The sequence below is a fragment of the Magallana gigas genome, chromosome 2 (assembly GCF_963853765.1).
Source record: "Magallana gigas chromosome 2, xbMagGiga1.1, whole genome shotgun sequence".
In the NCBI taxonomy this organism is placed as follows: Eukaryota; Metazoa; Mollusca; class Bivalvia; order Ostreida; family Ostreidae; genus Magallana; species Magallana gigas.
In genome coordinates this window covers 26115495-26134203 of record NC_088854.1, presented here as the reverse complement: position 1 = coordinate 26134203, position 18709 = coordinate 26115495, and the positions used below count along the sequence as shown (strand labels likewise).

The 18709-nt window shown below is 32.0% G+C and overlaps 1 protein-coding gene across 2 annotated transcripts in view; it reads right to left on the bottom strand.

Annotated features, from left to right (window-relative positions):
• LOC105337581 (putative leucine-rich repeat-containing protein DDB_G0290503) overlaps positions 1–18709 on the bottom strand; it is an 85885-nt gene that overhangs the window by 38463 nt on the left and 28713 nt on the right. The window contains exons 8-16 of one of the 2 annotated variants that reach the window (XM_066075874.1): positions 13635–13709; positions 9689–9760; positions 9400–9474; positions 5946–6038; positions 4440–4544; positions 4156–4272; positions 3803–3904; positions 2397–2531; positions 1843–1965 (exon numbers count right to left, since the gene is read on the bottom strand). In XM_066075874.1, the coding sequence (XP_065931946.1) occupies positions 1843–1965; positions 2397–2531; positions 3803–3904; positions 4156–4272; positions 4440–4544; positions 5946–6038; positions 9400–9474; positions 9689–9760; positions 13635–13709 (897 nt within the window). The remainder of the gene's footprint in view (positions 1–1842; positions 1966–2396; positions 2532–3802; positions 3905–4155; positions 4273–4439; positions 4545–5945; positions 6039–9399; positions 9475–9688; positions 9761–13634; positions 13710–18709) is intronic. The other variant, XM_066075875.1, reaches the window with a different exon arrangement.

The following is an 18709-nucleotide window of genomic DNA, read 5'->3' as shown; positions in this document are numbered from 1 at the left end:
AGCCCACCCCCCACCCCAAATTAAAATGTATGAAATTTAAAAAACGCTACTTTATGCATATTAATTTGCAGTATTTGAACAAAGTTATCATATCCAAAGCAACTCGTCCTACACTTTACGCCATTGTGTAAATTAGTCGAACCGCGCTTCTGGGCACCCCGTTCTGGAAAAAAATTCTTTCGATCAAAACTAACATTGCATCAAATTATTTCATTTTATTCATTAATTTTATTGTATTAAAGGAAGTGAACATGAAAAAATTATCAAGGGCTCAAATTTGTCTGTTTGATGTGTATAATGATATCTGAAAACCGTTTAGACAGAACTTTCCTCAGTAAGAAGATATGCCACTTAGAATAACTAATTCTTGCAATCCATGAGCGCTGCCATATTGTTAAAATCATTACCTCCCTGCTGGGTTATCTCTAAGCATCTAAGAGAGGGCAGCACTGATGCTGACGCCAGTGAGACACATTGCATTTTTACACACGTTTAGTAATAGAGATAAAATGCCATCATCAAAATGTGAATTGAAACTTGCAATGGATGTAAAGAGTTGTCATTTTTAAACAGTGTTTATAGAGGAAGATTTTGGATCTCAGAATGATGCATTCCAACCAGCAGTTAATGTGACATGTAACTAGAATGGAATGTCCGTGGATCAGTGTTATTGTGACCTAGTTTTTCTTGCACTCGGGAATTTCTTGTTTATGAGTTTGAGCATTATGTGTGCTACATAAATGAGCACACAAGGTGCATTGCTCAGCATCCTGACTTTTAAAAAGTGTCTCAGTCCTGTTATTTTTCTGACAGCAGAAACAGAACCGGTGTACATATATCATCAAGATCTAAGATAAAAACAAATCAGAAAAATTTCCAGGGCATTTTATAGGCCTAAATAAAAAGTAACGGTAAGAGACCATGGCCACAAAGAAAATGAAATTACATTTTTATATTAATTTAAATTGAAATCTACAAACAGCATTTTATTTATGTAAGCACTGACTGCCACATCTCCGTACAAACATCTGGAATGCGATGGTCTCATATTTCACAAATTAATTTATCTATTCATTTTTTGCACAAATCATATATATTTATCTGAGGTTCATTTATAGAAATGTACTAAATCCTTGTCTTCTCATGACAGTACACAAAATTTTTCTTCACATCAAGGCATATTTTTTCTTGTAACTTTTATCAACTCTGTACATAAACACTGGCCTAGTTCCAACATTGACCCAGTCACCAGCAGCAATGTGGCTTATCTACGTCAGAGAACAGATGCATGCTGGGGAATAATGGATTACCTCCATAAACCTTTCACTGAGAGTGTTAAATTGATAAAATCTCTTGATAGAAATAAACAAAAACGTAACAGACCTCATTTTTAAGCTTCAAAAGGCTTTTAAAATTAATTAAGCAACAATTAATTTTTTCATGTTCACTTCCTTTAAGCAAAGCTGTCCCATCTAAGGTATTAATATCTGCCCGTGATGCTTGATGAACCCATCCTACACTTTTCGCCATTACATTAACTAGTCAAACCGCGTTCTTAGTTTCCCCGTTCTGGAAAGTTCTATTCCATTCTTTCACTAGAGGTCGCACTTCGCTAACTTTCATCTATCAAAACTTTAAAAATCGCTCACCCAAGAAACGGATTGCCTTATTTCATTTATCTAATATTTGTCAAATCTTAACTTCTATGTGCAATCCAATATATTCATTGTTTACGCAATCATTCAATATTATTTTATTGCAAGCATATATTTTGATTCTGATGACGGCGACGTCAAAAATGCTATAAAGTATTTGTAAACAAAACATAAAACTAATCCTTACAGTAGTTTGTTATCCGCCAATTCCGCTTGAAGAATCTCTTCTTCCGTAAACATCCTTTGTTGGGCAGAGAGGTGTTTAATGTGTCGAATTTCTTCTTCCAATTGAGTTACACGGTCAGAGTACCTAAATTGATACCTTGCAATAAGTGAATTGGTAATAAAGTGAAAGTAGCTAGTAATGAACAATTTTTTCTGAATCAATGAACATCAACCATTGAACATTTCAATATAAAACATTTTGAATTTTTCATACATGTGATAACTTTTTTCTCCTAATTGACATCAATGTCGATTTCTGATTAGCAAGGGAAATCGCATTAAAATTCTATTTGTATTATTTCTCAAGCTTGCAGTTGAAAACATGCTGTAAAAAATTATACAATACAACTCTAAAGCTTTTTTCTTGTTCCCCAAAGCGATCCGTTTATTTCTCAAAATTGAAATCATAAAATTGTAACATTGATAAAAGTATTATTATTTGCAGCTTTAAAGTGCAGTAAATATTCATTTTATCCATTGCTTTTTCTTTCTAATGCACCCAAATGTTGGACCTACCTATCTAATTCAATGGAAACAACTTCCAACTCACTCATTTTATCTTCAAATTTTCTCTTTAAACTCAAACAATTTTCCCAAACGTGTTGATTGTCATTCTTTACCATATAATATTTGCTTTTAAAGTCTTCTAACCTAAATTAAAAAATACAATCCGTGGGACTGAGGAGAGCAACAACATTTGTGAATTATGAAATTTTAAAAATATATTCTTGAAATGGAGGAATATCTGTTATTGCCACCTTTTTACAACAAAATATTCAAACTGTCAATCAAATGATAAAGAAATTTCGACTTAAATACAATCCTCCTAACATTTTGTTACCCAACAAAGCTTAACCAAACAAGAGGCTTTTTGGTCAAATCGCTCACCTGCGCAACAAAAGCTTTATAGAATCAGCTTTAAAGTCATATACTAGTAAACAATATATGGACTATGTAGAAGAAGAAATCTTGTATAAAAAGATTTTCATAATTTTCAACAGATACTCTTGTGCAAGACGTTGAGCCCCTTTTAGTGACAGAGTGATTTTAAAATCAAATTACATTATGAGCATTGCAGTTCTCAAGATCTTAAACAACTATATATATATATATATATATATATATATATATATATATATATATATATATATATATATATATACCTACATCAAACTTTAAACATCTTGTGGTGCCCATGAATTGTCCTCGGGCCCTACTCTAAACAGTGAAGAATCAACAATATGTCAAAAAGCTTGTACATAAGTAAATGTAATGCCATATATTCTTGAAATAATTCTAAAAATCTTTCTACATAAAAATTTGAGCTTAAAACATAGCCCCACCCCATCCAAAAAGATCTTGACTTGAACAAACTTGAATCTTCACTATATGTGTACAATTTTTGGACACTACAAGACGCTTTAAGTTTGATGTAGGTTTATATATAAATTATTTAAACAATTGTTTAGAGTTTCTCTATATATTTTAATGTAAAACGACCTCCCCCCACCTATTGTGGCCCTACCCTACATCCAAGTGTCATGATTTGAAGAGACTTGAACTTACACTACTTGACGATGGTTCCACACAAGTTAAAGCTTTTCTTGCCGAGTAGTTTTTTGAGAAGAAGTTTAAAAGATAACAAATTTTCAATAATTCTTTATTATGTCCCTTTTATTAAAGATGGCATTGACCTGCGGTTTAACAAACTTGAATCTAATTCACACAAGACGTTCATTTTAACAAACTTTGGTTGAAATTGACCCAATGGTTCTTGAGGAGAAGTTAAACATGTATAAAATTTAAACACGGATGGATGCCAGACAAACAGATGGATGCCAAACAAACAGATGGATACCAGACAAAAAGTAATCAGAAAAGCTCACTTAAGCTTTTTTGCTTAGGTTAGCTAAAACATATACCTTGAGATATGTTGAGTCAACCTGTTGTTTTCCTCCATTTTAGCGTCTAATTGCATTTGCAAATCATTGATGCCACACTCCTTTTCTTTTAATTGTTTTATTCTTAAAAAATGAAATTCATTATCACTTTCATAGGGGGATTGATTTTAATATGCAAGGTTCAGGTGTAAGGAGTGGGATTTTTAAAGATATTTAATGGCCAAGTTATAAAAAATCATATCTTTCAGGCAAAAAAACAAGTTCAAGAGAATGTAACAAACCCCTTATTGTTATCGCAAATAATTAAATATTCCATTTACCATGATTAAATGGTTAATAAGTATTCCTAAGAAATTATTTGTTATAAGTTTTACCTATTATTTCCTTTTTCAAATTCGATATGAAGCAACTTATAATCTTTTTCACTGGCTCGTAAATCTTTCGAAACTTCTTCAAAGCGCCTTGATAGGTCTTCTTTCATCATTTCAACCCTTTGCAATATTAAAGCATATATATATATATATATATATATATATATATATATATATATATATATATATATATATATATATGTGTGTGTGTGTGTGTGTGTGTGTGTTTCACAGTAGATATGAATTATTGGCAAAAATACAATAAAAATGAACTTTTCAAAACATACTGATTAAGATTTTTTTCAAGATTTCTAATCCTGTCCTCCTTTTCAACATTGCTTTCGATTATGCTGTTGTTCATCCCTATATATTTTTTGATGATCGTGCGCATCCTTTAAATAATAAAGAAGCGTTTAAAGGTACAATGTTGATGTTAAAATAAAACTGAAAAACATAAATTTATTTCAATACATGTAAAACAGAGGTGAAGTTTTATATTTTTTTTAATGAGCTAAAATAAGTAAACTGATGTTACAGTATAAAAATCAAGAATAACCAATAATGTGATTCATGTTGAAGGAAACCATTGTTATTAAAGAGACTAACATGGTTACGAGTTGAGTCAATATTTTCCTTTAAAAAGTGTGTGTATGATTTATTTCATGGATATAAAAAGCATCTCAAAATCATTTGATGTTATATCTTATTTCTTTAAAGTGATTTGTGCTTTCTATTTTAATCTGAAAAATGATATTTCAAAAAGCATACTATTTACTGCTTATCCAGAGTGAATGAAATTTTTGAATCAATTTATTAAAACATAATCGGAGTAGAAGATAAAACATTTAGTGCAAACATTTTGACTTCATTAGGATGTGTAAGCGTTAGTTTTGAATTAGGAAAAAGGCACATGGATCAAATTAATTACTAAATCACGAAACATGTTAAAATATGATCACAAATTAACGATATCATTGCTACTGAAAACAATTTCCCTAACATTTATTACTTCCGTGAGCCCTCCTTCCCTCCGTGAAAGCTACAAAACTATGCTGTGAACAAACTCTATTGAATATAAATTAATGCTCTTGTACTTATATAACAAATGACAGCCTTGTTGTTTTCGAGATAATTTTTTTTTATATTCATACACCTTAACTTGTAAAAGTATAATATATTATATTTATTGCTCGCCTTACAATGTGGGGGGGGGTGTTAAACTAAGTACTAATCAAAAGATATGAAGATGCTTCAACCATAGCACTGGATTTTGTCTCATTTTAATGCAACATTCGATTCCTGATTTATAGAATTCAACAGTGGTCATTGTTTTAAAAGTTGAATGTAATTTACCTTAAAATGAATATATATGTCTTTTATAATCTTTAACAAGATTTTGATATATTTTTACACATGTATTTTTTCACATTATTTTAACCATTGTTGTAGTCCTACCCAGATTCAAAGGTTGTCAAGAAAATTAACTTGAATTTACTCTATTTATCGAAGCTTTCGTGATTCTTTTATATTTTCAAGCCTTGTAGCTCTTTCAGAGGAGGGATTTGTGGTGCCATTCTTAGAAAGAAAATTTTATTACATAAACGTGTAATCTCCCTATAAAAGATTGTACCGGTAGTCCTTTATATTGGAACTAACCCGAATCTCTGCTTAGCAAGAAAAATTTGTACATTAGTTTGTTAAATTTTCTCATTGGTATAAAAACAAGTTTTGACCAAAGCTCACATTATTTTTGGGTTCAGGATATCAGAATAATTACAGTAAAAGGTACAAACTTTTCAAGTGTTGTTTCATGTTCTCTTATTTTTTCCTGCTGCTCCATAGATGTTTCACGCATTTTTTTGTTTTCTGTGACTCTCTTTTGCAGTCTAAAAAACAAAAACAAAACAATTAAGCCTTTGTGTATACTATTTGCAGCCATTGATCTATTTATTGTGTGTAACTTTTGAGACTTTCGATCAATCAAATATATTAACATATCATTAGGATTCATAAGTAGCACAACAGTCTCTCTCTCTCTCTCTCTCAAAGAAATTATTCAAGTAAATTTATAACTTCACAAAATTTTCAACGGCCACTTAATTAAAAGTAAGCAATTAGCATTTTTTAAAGAAAAACAGGAGAGTAAGTGCTCAATAATATACAATAATGTGTTAACATTCACATCACAGCAGTAATAATTTTTAGAAGGTTAAACAATTTTGTAAAAAAATGGAGAAATGTTAGTTTAATACATGTATGTTCAAATCACACATTCACATCTATATATCTCTTCCTCTTACCAACTATTCGTTACCAAAAGCACAAGTGAACTTTTCATTCCCCAAATTTCCCAAATTGATTTTATTTCAAGTATGCCTATGAGAAATATTAAAATAATAACAACTAGAACTGTCCTAATGGGACTTATACCCAACCAAAGCTAATTTCAAATAGAATGTAAAATAAAAGCAATGCTCTTCTATGGGTAAAACCTTAGATATGTTTCTATTTGGAGTCTTGATAGATGTAGTTAATTGTTTTAAATTTTTTCTCACTTTCTCCTATGGTACAATGCAACTATATCTCAGATAAATGATCCCATAGGACTATGATTTTCACTGATGGACTTGTTAAACTTAGATAAACTCCAAAAACATTATCATAATTAGCATACTATGTAAAAATATATGTACAACGTGAGGAAAGCAACAACAGAAAATTCCTTTTGTTCTCACCCACAACCCGAGAAATCATAACATGTTTAAATCAGCCAAACAGTTTTTTCCCTTTCTACAACAATCGGAAAACTTGCAAGAACTGATCCAGCCTAATGATATACTTAACAGCAGAGGTCAACTTCCAAATATGAAGAATATCTTACCAAAGCCAAATTTACTTCCGGCCCTTTCATATTTTTCAAGAACGACATGCAATTTAACGTAAATTCAAGAATGAAATGAAATCAAAGAACGTAATTTACTGCATGACGTGCCCTACTTGTGTGACAACTATATAGGACAAACTGGAACCAAACTTGCAGAAAGAGTGCACGTCCACACACAGCAGATTAGAGACTCATCCGTGAGGAACACACCATGCAGCAGTCATTTCGACATATGTGGAAAGGGAAGCTTTTATATTTTCTTAATAAATTATAAAGTGAAAGAAAACAATTAACAATGCGTAAAGCTAAAGAAAAGAAAATTTGACAATATTTTACTTTATTGTTCATGTCGTTGTGGCTATTTTAGTGCTTTTTTATATCTCATCTTAAAACCATGTATCTTTTGATCCGACACTAAAGATAACGAGTGTTGTTGTTTTTTTTAGTCCTTCATATATATATATATAGAGAGAGAGAGAGAGAGAGAGAGAGAGAGAGAGAGAGAGAGACCACATACACACATATATACATGTATATAGAATGGCCTCAATAAATTGAACCCCGCCCCCCCCCCCCTTGTAATTTCCACCGCTATTATAGAGGGGGTTCAAAATATTATGGCCATGGTATATTGACCCCCCTCCCCCTTCTAACTTTCTTTGCTATTGAAGAGGGGGATCAAAATATTACGGCTGCAATATATAAAACGCCTTTCTATTTCCTTTTCAAGGGGGTTCAATTAAAGCTGACATGAATTCATAAATACGCATTATTTCCCTTTTATCTCCGACTACCGCCATATTAGTTGTCGATTTCTATTGTTATGCTCATCGCTACACACCCCCCAAAAAAGGCTGAGAGCACTATTCATGCTTCACCGCATTCAGGAATTCCATACACCTGAACACGTTACTTTGGACGAAAAGACGTGTAGAAACGCGTTTTGAAGAAAAATAAAATGACAACCACTGCACTGGCAAGATATATCCGATACACGACGAAACAAGACAGACTGAAATCCAGGCACAGATACTTATAAAATTTCTCGATAATTGTGGACCGTGTTCCTGTGTATGATATATCATCGCACATGCGCAAACAACACACTGTGGCAGATCGAGCAATGTCAATGATCGCATGGATGTTAGAAACGGTGCGTTTTTGAAGGAACGGATGGAAACAATGTTACGTTGTCACTTTCTTGGATTTATTATCATTTATTTACTGTGTTCGCTGTGGTGCCGCCGGAGTTTTCAAAAAGACGCAGACGTTATTCACTCTGTATAAACGACACACGTGTTCGTTGTGAATGCGTAGTGAGGCAGCACTGTATGTGCAAAATAATAAAGATATCTGGGAAATCCTTTCACAAAATGAATATATTTTGTATTTCATTGATTGTTGTTTTCTTTATTCTTTACTACAATCATTTTACTACAATGTATAGTTCATGCCTTTAGAAGTCCGTGCAACCTGAATGCCTCGATCGGAAAGCAACCGACCGTGACTTTCTCAACCGGTATATATACCCCAGTGGCAGTAGAGGAGCGATCGAAACTAATATGGCGACCTAATGCTTTTATGAATTCATGTCAGCTTTAAGCACTGAATCATTATTTTTTGAAAGATGTGGTCTCATAACTGAAACGGTGTGTGCATACAAATTGAATAACGCGCGTTATGATAATTTGTTTGCAAACACCGTTGCAGTTATGAGACCACCTCTTTAAAAAAAATAATTCAATGCTTATATTTACGGGAACAGCCGAATTATGCTGACAAAAATAGTTCACAGCGTTTTAAATTCTAATAACACAATATTTATTTTTATTTCTGTAATTTCAGGAATTTACTTTTGGTATACTAAGAATTTAATCAATTGAATTCATTTAACCGTCAAAACATATTTACATCAATGAAATAATAATCAGCGTAAGTATAATATCAGGTCGTGATCTGGTTTGAAGTCGCGAGAAGAGTCAGTTCATATTGAAGGAATACTGAATGTATTTATACGCACCAGATTAAATTGTGTCTTCTGTGTTATGCGTAAAAATCACTCAAATCAATTAAAGCAATTTAATAGAGGGAAAGAAAGTGAATGTAAATATAATAGTATGGCCGCAATATACTGAACCCTCTACCTATTTCAAATTCTTATTTAAACGGAGGTTCAAAATGTTATGGCTGCGAAATACCTCTCCTATAGCCAATGATAAGAAGGGTTTTTAAATATTTTACAGCCATAATTCTTTGAACCCTTTCTCTAGAAGGAATTCAAAATCAGAGGAGGATTGAATATTTTGCAGCCATGATATTTTTTAAATTAAAAAAAAATATTTCTTAAAATTCTTTCAACTTACTCTGAAGTTAATCTTGCTTTTTCGTCTTTACAAGTTGAAATAACTTCTAAGTATTCCTGAAGTTTATTTTCATATCTGTAAATCATAACATATACATGTACTTTTTATGCAATATTACAAACATTAAGATTTTTGGCAAATAAATTCAAATTTCATTATTACATACAATACATAATATTCACATACATTTTCATTATTTCCTTAATAATTTATTAGCAATAAATCGATAAGAATGTATACAGGTGCTACGAAGTTTCACTTAATCAATTATGATACAATCTATACTTACTCTATTTTTTTTCTTTTTAAATCATCATGTTCTTCTCTGTTCTGTATTACTTGTATTTCAAGCTCTTTGATTCTAAAAAAAAAGAGGTAAATGGATCACATTACTCTTTTCACAGTTATCTTGCCAGTTCTAAAGTATCGACAACATGTAAGATACAACACATACCTAGGGTAAAATTAGCATACATATAATGCCATTAACCATAACATTACTAATTATTAGTAATAAGAAAATGTTAAAATTAAAAAAAAGAACAACTTCATTGTTTATCATAATATGTGTACCTTGTTTCAATATATAACCTTCACAATGCAGCTTACACAGTCTGCAGGACATATTATAATTGTGGTTTTTTTTAAATTTTCAATGATAAAAAAAAATTCAAATTTATGTCATTATCTGAATCTATAAGGGGTCATGTTACTTAATTCAAATACTTTACAGTACTTAATCAAATAGCGTTTTTAACTGGTTTGTAAAAATTTAGAGAAGAAGCGCCAATTTAAAAATACAACAACAATCCCATGGACCACATCGCTCAGCTGAGGAACAATAGGTATGATAAAATCGCTTAAAGGAGTCATACATGTAATACAAACTATCTGGAAAAAGTAGTATAATTCATGTAGATCCTCTATAAATATATCCATTTTCCCCCTAAATAACAATTGTTTATATGTGAAATATAAACCTACATCATATACATCATGCTCTGAAGTCTGAACCCCATGTTAGGACAGAAAACTGTCCAGGGGCCAAAGTCTTAACAATTATACAGAATCACCTGGGTGATTAGTTTCTGAGAAGAAGATTTTTTAAGCTTTACTCTATATATTCCTAACTTTGACCCCCATTGTGGCTCCATTCTACTTCCGGGGATCATGATTTTCACAACTTTCAATTGAATCTACTCTACCTGAGGATGCTTCCACACAACTCTCAGCTTTCCTGGCTGATTAGTTTCTGAGAAGAAGATTTTTAAAAATTTACTTTATAAATCCCTATGTACAGCTGTAGGGTCAGGATTTTCAAAACTTTCAATCTACACTACCAGAGGATGCTTCCGCACAAGTTTCAGCTTTCCTGGCCAATGGTTCTTGAGAAGAAGATTTTTGAAAATTTCTCTTTCATTAATTCCTAATTATCTCCCCTTGAAAGAAGAATTTTTACAACTTTGAATCCCCTTTGCTTAAGAGTGCTTCGTGCTAAGTTTGGTTGAAATTGGTCCAGTAGTTCTTGAGAAAATGTTAAAAAGGTGAACAGTTTACCAATAGAAGGACAGACGGACAACAGACAAAATAAGATCTGAAAAGCTCACTTCAGCTTTAAGCTCAGGTGGGCTAATAACCGTAGAAGGTATGCCCTGCAAAAATCTGAGAAATTTTATTCAGCCATCGCCTTGATTAAAGATGAGAAAAACTTTCTTATTTTCTATGATTTTTACATATTTATTTCCGAATAACATGAGTTTGTTATTCATATCAAAGTTGTGTATTATCTGAATTGTTTATTTGAATATATAGTTTAGTGCTCTATTTTAACTCATAACTTGTTTACATGAGTTTCGGCACTTTGGTTGCCGATAAAACATTTTTGAAAATTAATGATCTGGCAATTATTCAGAAAAAGCATAACATGTCATCCTAAATGTCAAAAGGAGAACCTTCATGGTTTTGTTGATGTTTGTTTTTAAATACAAATCGTAAATAAATTTTAATTCAAATTTCTGTACTTCTTTAGTTCGAAACAATTAAATAAAATACAATTGCAAATATTACAATAATTGCTATAACAAGAGGTCAATAGTCCTGAATGGTCATACACAAACCTGTGACGAAGTCTTATAAATGCATTTAATTAAGTTTATTTTGGAATAGAAGAATTATAATATTGTAATGATGACCACCCCGCTGCCTAAAATCTTTCAAAGAGGACTTTGAGACCTATAATTTTATCGAAAATTTAAAGATCATAAGAGGGTGTATGACCTGATATTCAAAAGGTGCAAGGCTCTGAAAAAAATTTTTCTTTCATATTTGTTAACTTTCAAGATATTTTTATGTATATATGTTTCATAGATAAACTAAAATAAGGTGGCTAGTATGCACGTTTTATTTAAAACAACATTCCATCCGCTTTCCCAGTGAGAGACAAAAACTCTCCTTTGTGCATTTAAAAAAAAATGTGTTACTCACTTCTCCTGTTTCAAAAAAATTATTCACTATAATTGGCATTTATACCAAAATCATTTTACGTGATTTATATGTACTGCTTATCAGTGATTTTGGTTAGCAAATTATTACTTTTCTACAAGTAATAGCTTTCCAAAAAGCTTGCCTGACTAAACAAAATTATTCAATGGAAGCATGCATGTATCAATTAGCCAATCTTGTCAGAAATTAATTTTAATTTTCGATGCTGATCATAAATTTATAAATGGAACGTGCAAATTCAAGACGAAATGTCAGTCTTTTCTTCGATCTAGAATATGTACATATAAATCACTTGAAATTCATTTATTTTATTTATAATTCCTTTTTAGGAATGTATACATATCATATAAGTGCATGTAAGCTTGAAAGCTGGAGAGTAAATAGTCGTTTTTTAAATTGTATAAAAATTTTGTTATATTAAAATGCAAAAATCATCTGAAAGGCATTTTTAAAAAATTCCAACGATATGAAATATGAAAAGGTATACAAACACGTATTGTTTTTTAATGTGTGTGAGCAGTTTCATTAAAATCATCTTGACAAGCATTTAAAAAAGGATGAATTCTCAAAACCCTAACTATAACTTCAATTCAATTAGAATTCCTTATTTGTAGTTTCATTTATTGCATGCTACTACAAAAGTGGAAGGGGGGGGGGGGGGGGGGGCAAATCCATGATATTTCCATTTATCATATGAAGTTAAGAATAGTGCCAGTTGCCAAAAAAGTTGGTAGGGGGAGCAGCTCCCCCCTCACCCCAACCCCCGATGCTACGTGGCTGTGATGTAAACACACGGTGTGCTCTGTGGTATTCGCATGATCCCAATGGACTCGTCAACTAATCGGCGCGCAAAAACTTTGAATGAGACATTATGGCGCGAAGTCCTGCTATTATCGGTCAGGCAACGAATGAACTCATCCATTGGCAGAGATCCATGGGGAGGGGTCAGATACATTTTTTGATATTTGTTTTGTAACAGCTACATACATGTATATTATACTTTGGATTGGATGTTTTAGAAAAAATCTATGGAATTATAAGAAACACACTTGATTAGTAATTGTTAAATGTAGTAATGTAAATTTAGTAAGACACGCGAGCTATGATCCCTTTTCAAGATTAATGAAATCGCCCAACTAAACGAAAATCGGGTCACACCCAGTTTTGGCGATTTTGTTCCTCCAGTAAACATTCTAGCTGTATAAATAAATTTGTTTCATCGATTTAGTTCCTCCAGTAAACATTCTAGCTGTATAAATAAAGTTATTCATCCAAACTGATGACTCTCTTGTAATAATGATAATCCAAAACCAATCATTACTTACATTGAACCGTAATAGACAATATGTTAAACTTGTTGCGATGACCCCTCCCCCTTTTTTACCGTTCAAATATGGTGGAATGCTGATCTTTTTTAAAATCAGGATTACACACGTGCACTGCATGGTGAACGTCCCTTTTACTTGAAAACTCTTGCTCGCTGTTGTTATTACATGCCATATAACATATATGGCTATATTTGCACCGTCATAGGGCCGTCCAAGAAGAATTTAAAAATGTAAAATTGTTAATGCACAACACACGATGACGGACGAAGACCAATTGCAAGAGGTCAGCTGAGTGACCTTAAAACGTATGTTTATCGTTATGCATGAATTTTCCATGCTATTTGTTTTGCATACTTTGCAATAAACACATTTTTCATCTATTTTGTCATAGTAAATTGAACTTACATATTGGATTGTTTTTTCTTGTCCTCTTCATATTTGAACATTTTAGGTTTTTGACGATTGTTTCCAACTTCAACCCTGCAAAAGTTATATATAATTTTTCAGTTACTTCTTACTGACCTTATTAATACATCCATTTTTTTCAATATTTAAAAGATATTAATTTTATCTAAAACATATGGAATAATGATTTAAAAAATGAAGATAATAATTTTTCTATTGATCGACATATCAAAGAAAAAATTGACCGCGTAGCGCATTGATGAAAAAGTTTTCCGGTCAATTTTTTCTTTGATACGTCGATCAATAGAAAAATTATTATCTTCATTTCTTATCATTTAATAAAACATTTTCAAATAAAAAAATGTGAAGTGTCATTGATCAAAAATGTGAATAATGTAAATGAAGCGGCGCGTATGAATACAAAACAACAACAGCAACAATATTCAAAATGGATTTGCCTTCAGCTGATGCAGAGCTACTGGGCTGAATTTAATGGATTAAACACAAATAGTGAGTTAAAATCTGAACCGACTGAATTGAAAACGAAAGGAAAATACATGCAATAGCTTGTGATATCATTCACTGTGCAGAAAAACTCGTATTAAAACTAGTTTTCATGTGAGATCGCTGGAAAATGCAACTGGACATAACCCTCCAAGGAAAAGCGATCGTGGACGAAAATAGCTGATATGTCGACAAAGAATAGTATGTATAAGCGACTTTTGTAAACGTTGTGGTAACTAGATAGCCAGTGATGTACTTTTAAAAATGGTATATCTGCCACTTGGAATTCACCGAAGGAGTTGATGCATTACTCATTGCTTTTCTTTACGACGCTTATTTTGATGACCGATCATCTATGTGTGTAAATTAAAAATTATCGTTACCAAATTTGACCAGCAGTGTTACCGTGAAAGTTTATATGCCTATATGTTCGTTATAATATTGAAATCCTTAAAAGGAACAGCCAGCCTCGTAAATGTTGATTGATCTCAAGCAGACGAAATCGTGAGAAGACGCCTAATTTTCTATTTCGTAAATCAAACAAAGTGTTTTGTTTATTTTTGAAGGTTAAACTTTCAAGTTTTTATATTCACAAGTTTGCATTTTGTTTGCTGACAATAAAACTGACACAACTTTACATTTTGTTGACAGTGTTTATCTTGGAAATTCCCGTTCTATAAATAGTGTTAGATCAGAGCAGTTGAGAAAAGTAGATCCGGCGGAAATTTTATTGATGCAGGTATCAAAGAAATTTTTCAACCAATCAGAAGCGCCGATATCTCATCAAACGAATAAATATTAAATGATTCTTTTTTCTTGCGTCATTCAATCAAATCCCAATGCAATATGCAGAGACAATATATCAAATATACTGAACTTGATAGGAATCAAAATAGAAGATTGTAACTAGAGCAAAGCTCGTTGCAAAGCAACGAGTGGGTCTTCCGTTAATGTCGGAAGTAAAGCTGGAAGTTCCTGTAAGAAGCAGAGCTCTTAAACCAATAACAAATGTAACTAAAATAAAAAGATGAAAAAATCGAATTATTCCTGGTACGACTTAACAAAATACGAATGATTTTAAGTGCGACTTAACAAAAACCTTTCCGATTTCAAGAACGACTTAACAAAAAAAATCCGATTCTGTTCAAGTACGACTTAGCAATTATTTTCGGTACGAGTTAATTTTACTTTAAACATTACGCTATTTTTTAAACCAAGGACGCGGAATCAAAATTTCCGGAAAAATCAATTTTTAAACCCCAATAACTCTGTAATGCATCGTCCGATTTTCAAACAGATTTCAGTGTTAGATTCAGATTATTAAGCTCTACAAAATACATACATTTTTTTCATTTGATCAAAAAATTTAATTTTTCGAAAAATTTGAATCACTTCCGGTTTCCACCGGAAGTGACAGATTTTCATTTCTCGGCCCTATTACATAAGTAAAATGACAAATGTAAAATCGGTAAAAATTTCAAGCCCGTATCTTCAAGCATTTTTGAGAAAAGTCCCGGACAAAATGACTTTTTTAAAATTTTATAAATGACGTAACGTCAAAATGGAAGTGACGTTGTCTTTAAAACTTTAACATCTTTGAGGGACGCCAACGTGCTAATATCTCTGAAAGTTTCATTGAAATCGGTTTAAAACTTTTTGAGTTATGAGGCAAAAAAGGAGTCAGAAAAAAAAGAAAAAGTATAATAACTAGAGCAAAGCTCGTTGCAAAGCAACGAGTGGATCTTCCGTTAATGTCAGAAGTAAAGCTGGAAGTTCCTGTCAGAAGCAGAGCTCTTAAACCAACAACAAGAGTAACGAAAATAAAAAGATGAAAAAATCGAATTATTCCTGGTACGACTTAACAAAATACGAATGATTTTAAGTAGGACTTAACAAAAACATTTCCGATTTCAAGAACGACTTAACAAAAAAAATCCGAATGTGTTCAAGTACGACTTAACAATTATTTTTGGAACGAGTTAATTTTACTTTGAACATTACGCTATTTTTTAAACCAAGGAAGCGGAATCAAAATTTCCGGAAAAATCAATTTTTGAACCCCGATATCTCTATTATGCATCGTCCGATTTTGAAACGGCTTTCAGTGTTAGATTCAGCTAAATAAGCTCTACAAAACACATATTTGTTTTTGATTTGATTAGAAAATTCATTTTTTCGAAAAATTTGTTTCACTTCCGGTTTCGACCGGAAGTGACAAAATAATTTTTTCTGTACATTTGCCATAAGTCAATTCGCAGATTTACAATCACAGAAAATTTCAAGTCTTTATAAACAACCGTTTACGAGAAAAGTGCTGGACAAAATCACTTTTTGAAAATTTTTAAAATGACGTAACTAGAAACCGGAAGTGACTTAATGACTAAAAGTTTGAAGGCTTCAAGGGACAAAAAATTAAAATAATCCCTGAAAATTTCTTGCAAATTGGTTGAATAGTTTTTGAGATATAAAGCAAAAAATAAGTCAGAAGGAAAAACAAGAAGAATAATAATAATAAAAACTAGACACGATCTCGTTGCGAGCAACGAGGAGGTCTTCCGTCCGATTTTTAGAAGGTGAAATGACGTCATCGACTTTAATTTTCGACAATAAAACATGATATGGAAATAGGGGTGAAGTACTAATGCTTTCCTGTAATGCTTTTTATAAGTTCTCTTACGTTGCTTTTTTAAATACCTGCATTTCTTCCAATTGAAATAGAAAAGATTAAACTATTTTACCTCTGGCCCCTAATATCCCTAGTTAGATAACGCATGAGAAAATCATTATATTGTTGGGATATATAAACGTATTACACATAAAGTCTGTCCCAAGATATTTTTGCCACAGATTTTCTCAAATAATTCGATATTTGTAAATATTTCTTGATTCAGACGAGGTTCATTCGATAGTATGAAAAAATCCCAAGATTTCCCTTTTGTAACGTCCCCTCTAGCTTGTCAGGTTTCAATGCATGGCTAAAAAAAAAAATACCACGGGGATTTTGCATTGTATCAGCCATTATAAAGCCCGGATGAAAACGTTGAATATTTGTGCTAGATATTCCGTGAAACTTCCGAATAGAGAAAAGATGTAAACATTACCCATTATAAATCTCCGTAGGAAATCTGTTTTCGATCCTGTGAATGTTTACGAAGGAAAAATAGTAATTTCTGAATGAAGTTTGACCCCCTAATAACGTTAATACCTTATTACGTAACACATGATAAAATCAATAGATTTCTTGGATACATAACAGTTGAGATCGACACAAAATTTAAAATTTTGATTAATTTATGTAACTTTGAATGACCATAGTTGTGAATGGAATTGTAGATCATTTTGGAGAATAAGCGGGTATTGAACATAATTAATGCACATGGTCATGCACATGACAAATAAAGTGTCTTACACATGTAAATCTTAATGTTAAAGCTGCTTGGTCCAATTTTCAATAAAAAAACTGTATGCTTTTAAACGATGGTTATGCTAAGTATGTGTGCAATGATATACGTTGCAGTAGTTTTCCCGGTCAATTAAGCCATATTTCAATGAAAAAAATTATGTACATGTTGAAACTCGATCGTTGATTCCGGATGTTGTGTATTACGGCATGCTGCCCAATCCGGCGACATTAATCAGCCCCATGTCATTTTCCCATCATTTTTGTTTTAAATAATTGTGCAATCCGGATCCTGTCTATTCTGTAAACCGGCGAAATGAAAAAAACATGCTGCTTATAATCAGTGAGAGTTATCTCCCGTAGTCCGTCTACTTATCGATCGGTCGGCCTTTTGCGAGATATTTTAAATGCTCAATTATCGACCAATTTTTCTGTCGTTGCTGTTGATTTAAATAACTGTAAATATAGATCCAAACTAGAAACTCATTTCAGTTAATACCCTAAAGTCTTGTTATGAATTGCAAAAATTAGATAATTAGATAATAGTTCACCCCATTTTTTCAGGCCGTGATTCAGGATACTGTGAGAGTAAGACTGCCGATATTGTTTGTTATCCCCGTTGTATGGCTACACGTACAGAGTTGCATATTATTCTGTCAATATGCTATTTTTTTTAAAATAAAATTCTCATTATATTAATATTCATCCATTGTTTCCCTGCATCATAACAGTTCTCGCCATCAGGTGTTTCAGCCACCTGTTGACTTGTTAATGTTTTGTTTAACAATTTACGGTTAAGCATGCACTTTTAAGGTAGATCGGATCTTTGAAAAATTATCAATAACGATAAATGATTTGATTCAAAAAGTATTTCCATCGTATGTATTCCGTTATGGATTTATTGTTTCAAAAAAAATTAAAATGAAAATTGGTACCGTATAAATAAGATCGATGAAATCTAATATATTTCAGAACAATTGAAAATTTTACAAGAATACACGATCAGGACCTACTGCATTAAATACTAAAATTAATTTGCAACAATGTCCTCTAAACCGGATGTTGCCTAAGCCGGCCATTTTTTTCAGAACCACCCTCCGCCGGATTAGACAATTTTTTTGGTGTATATCCACAAAATAATCGACATGAAAGGGTTTTGCGTTATTTCGCC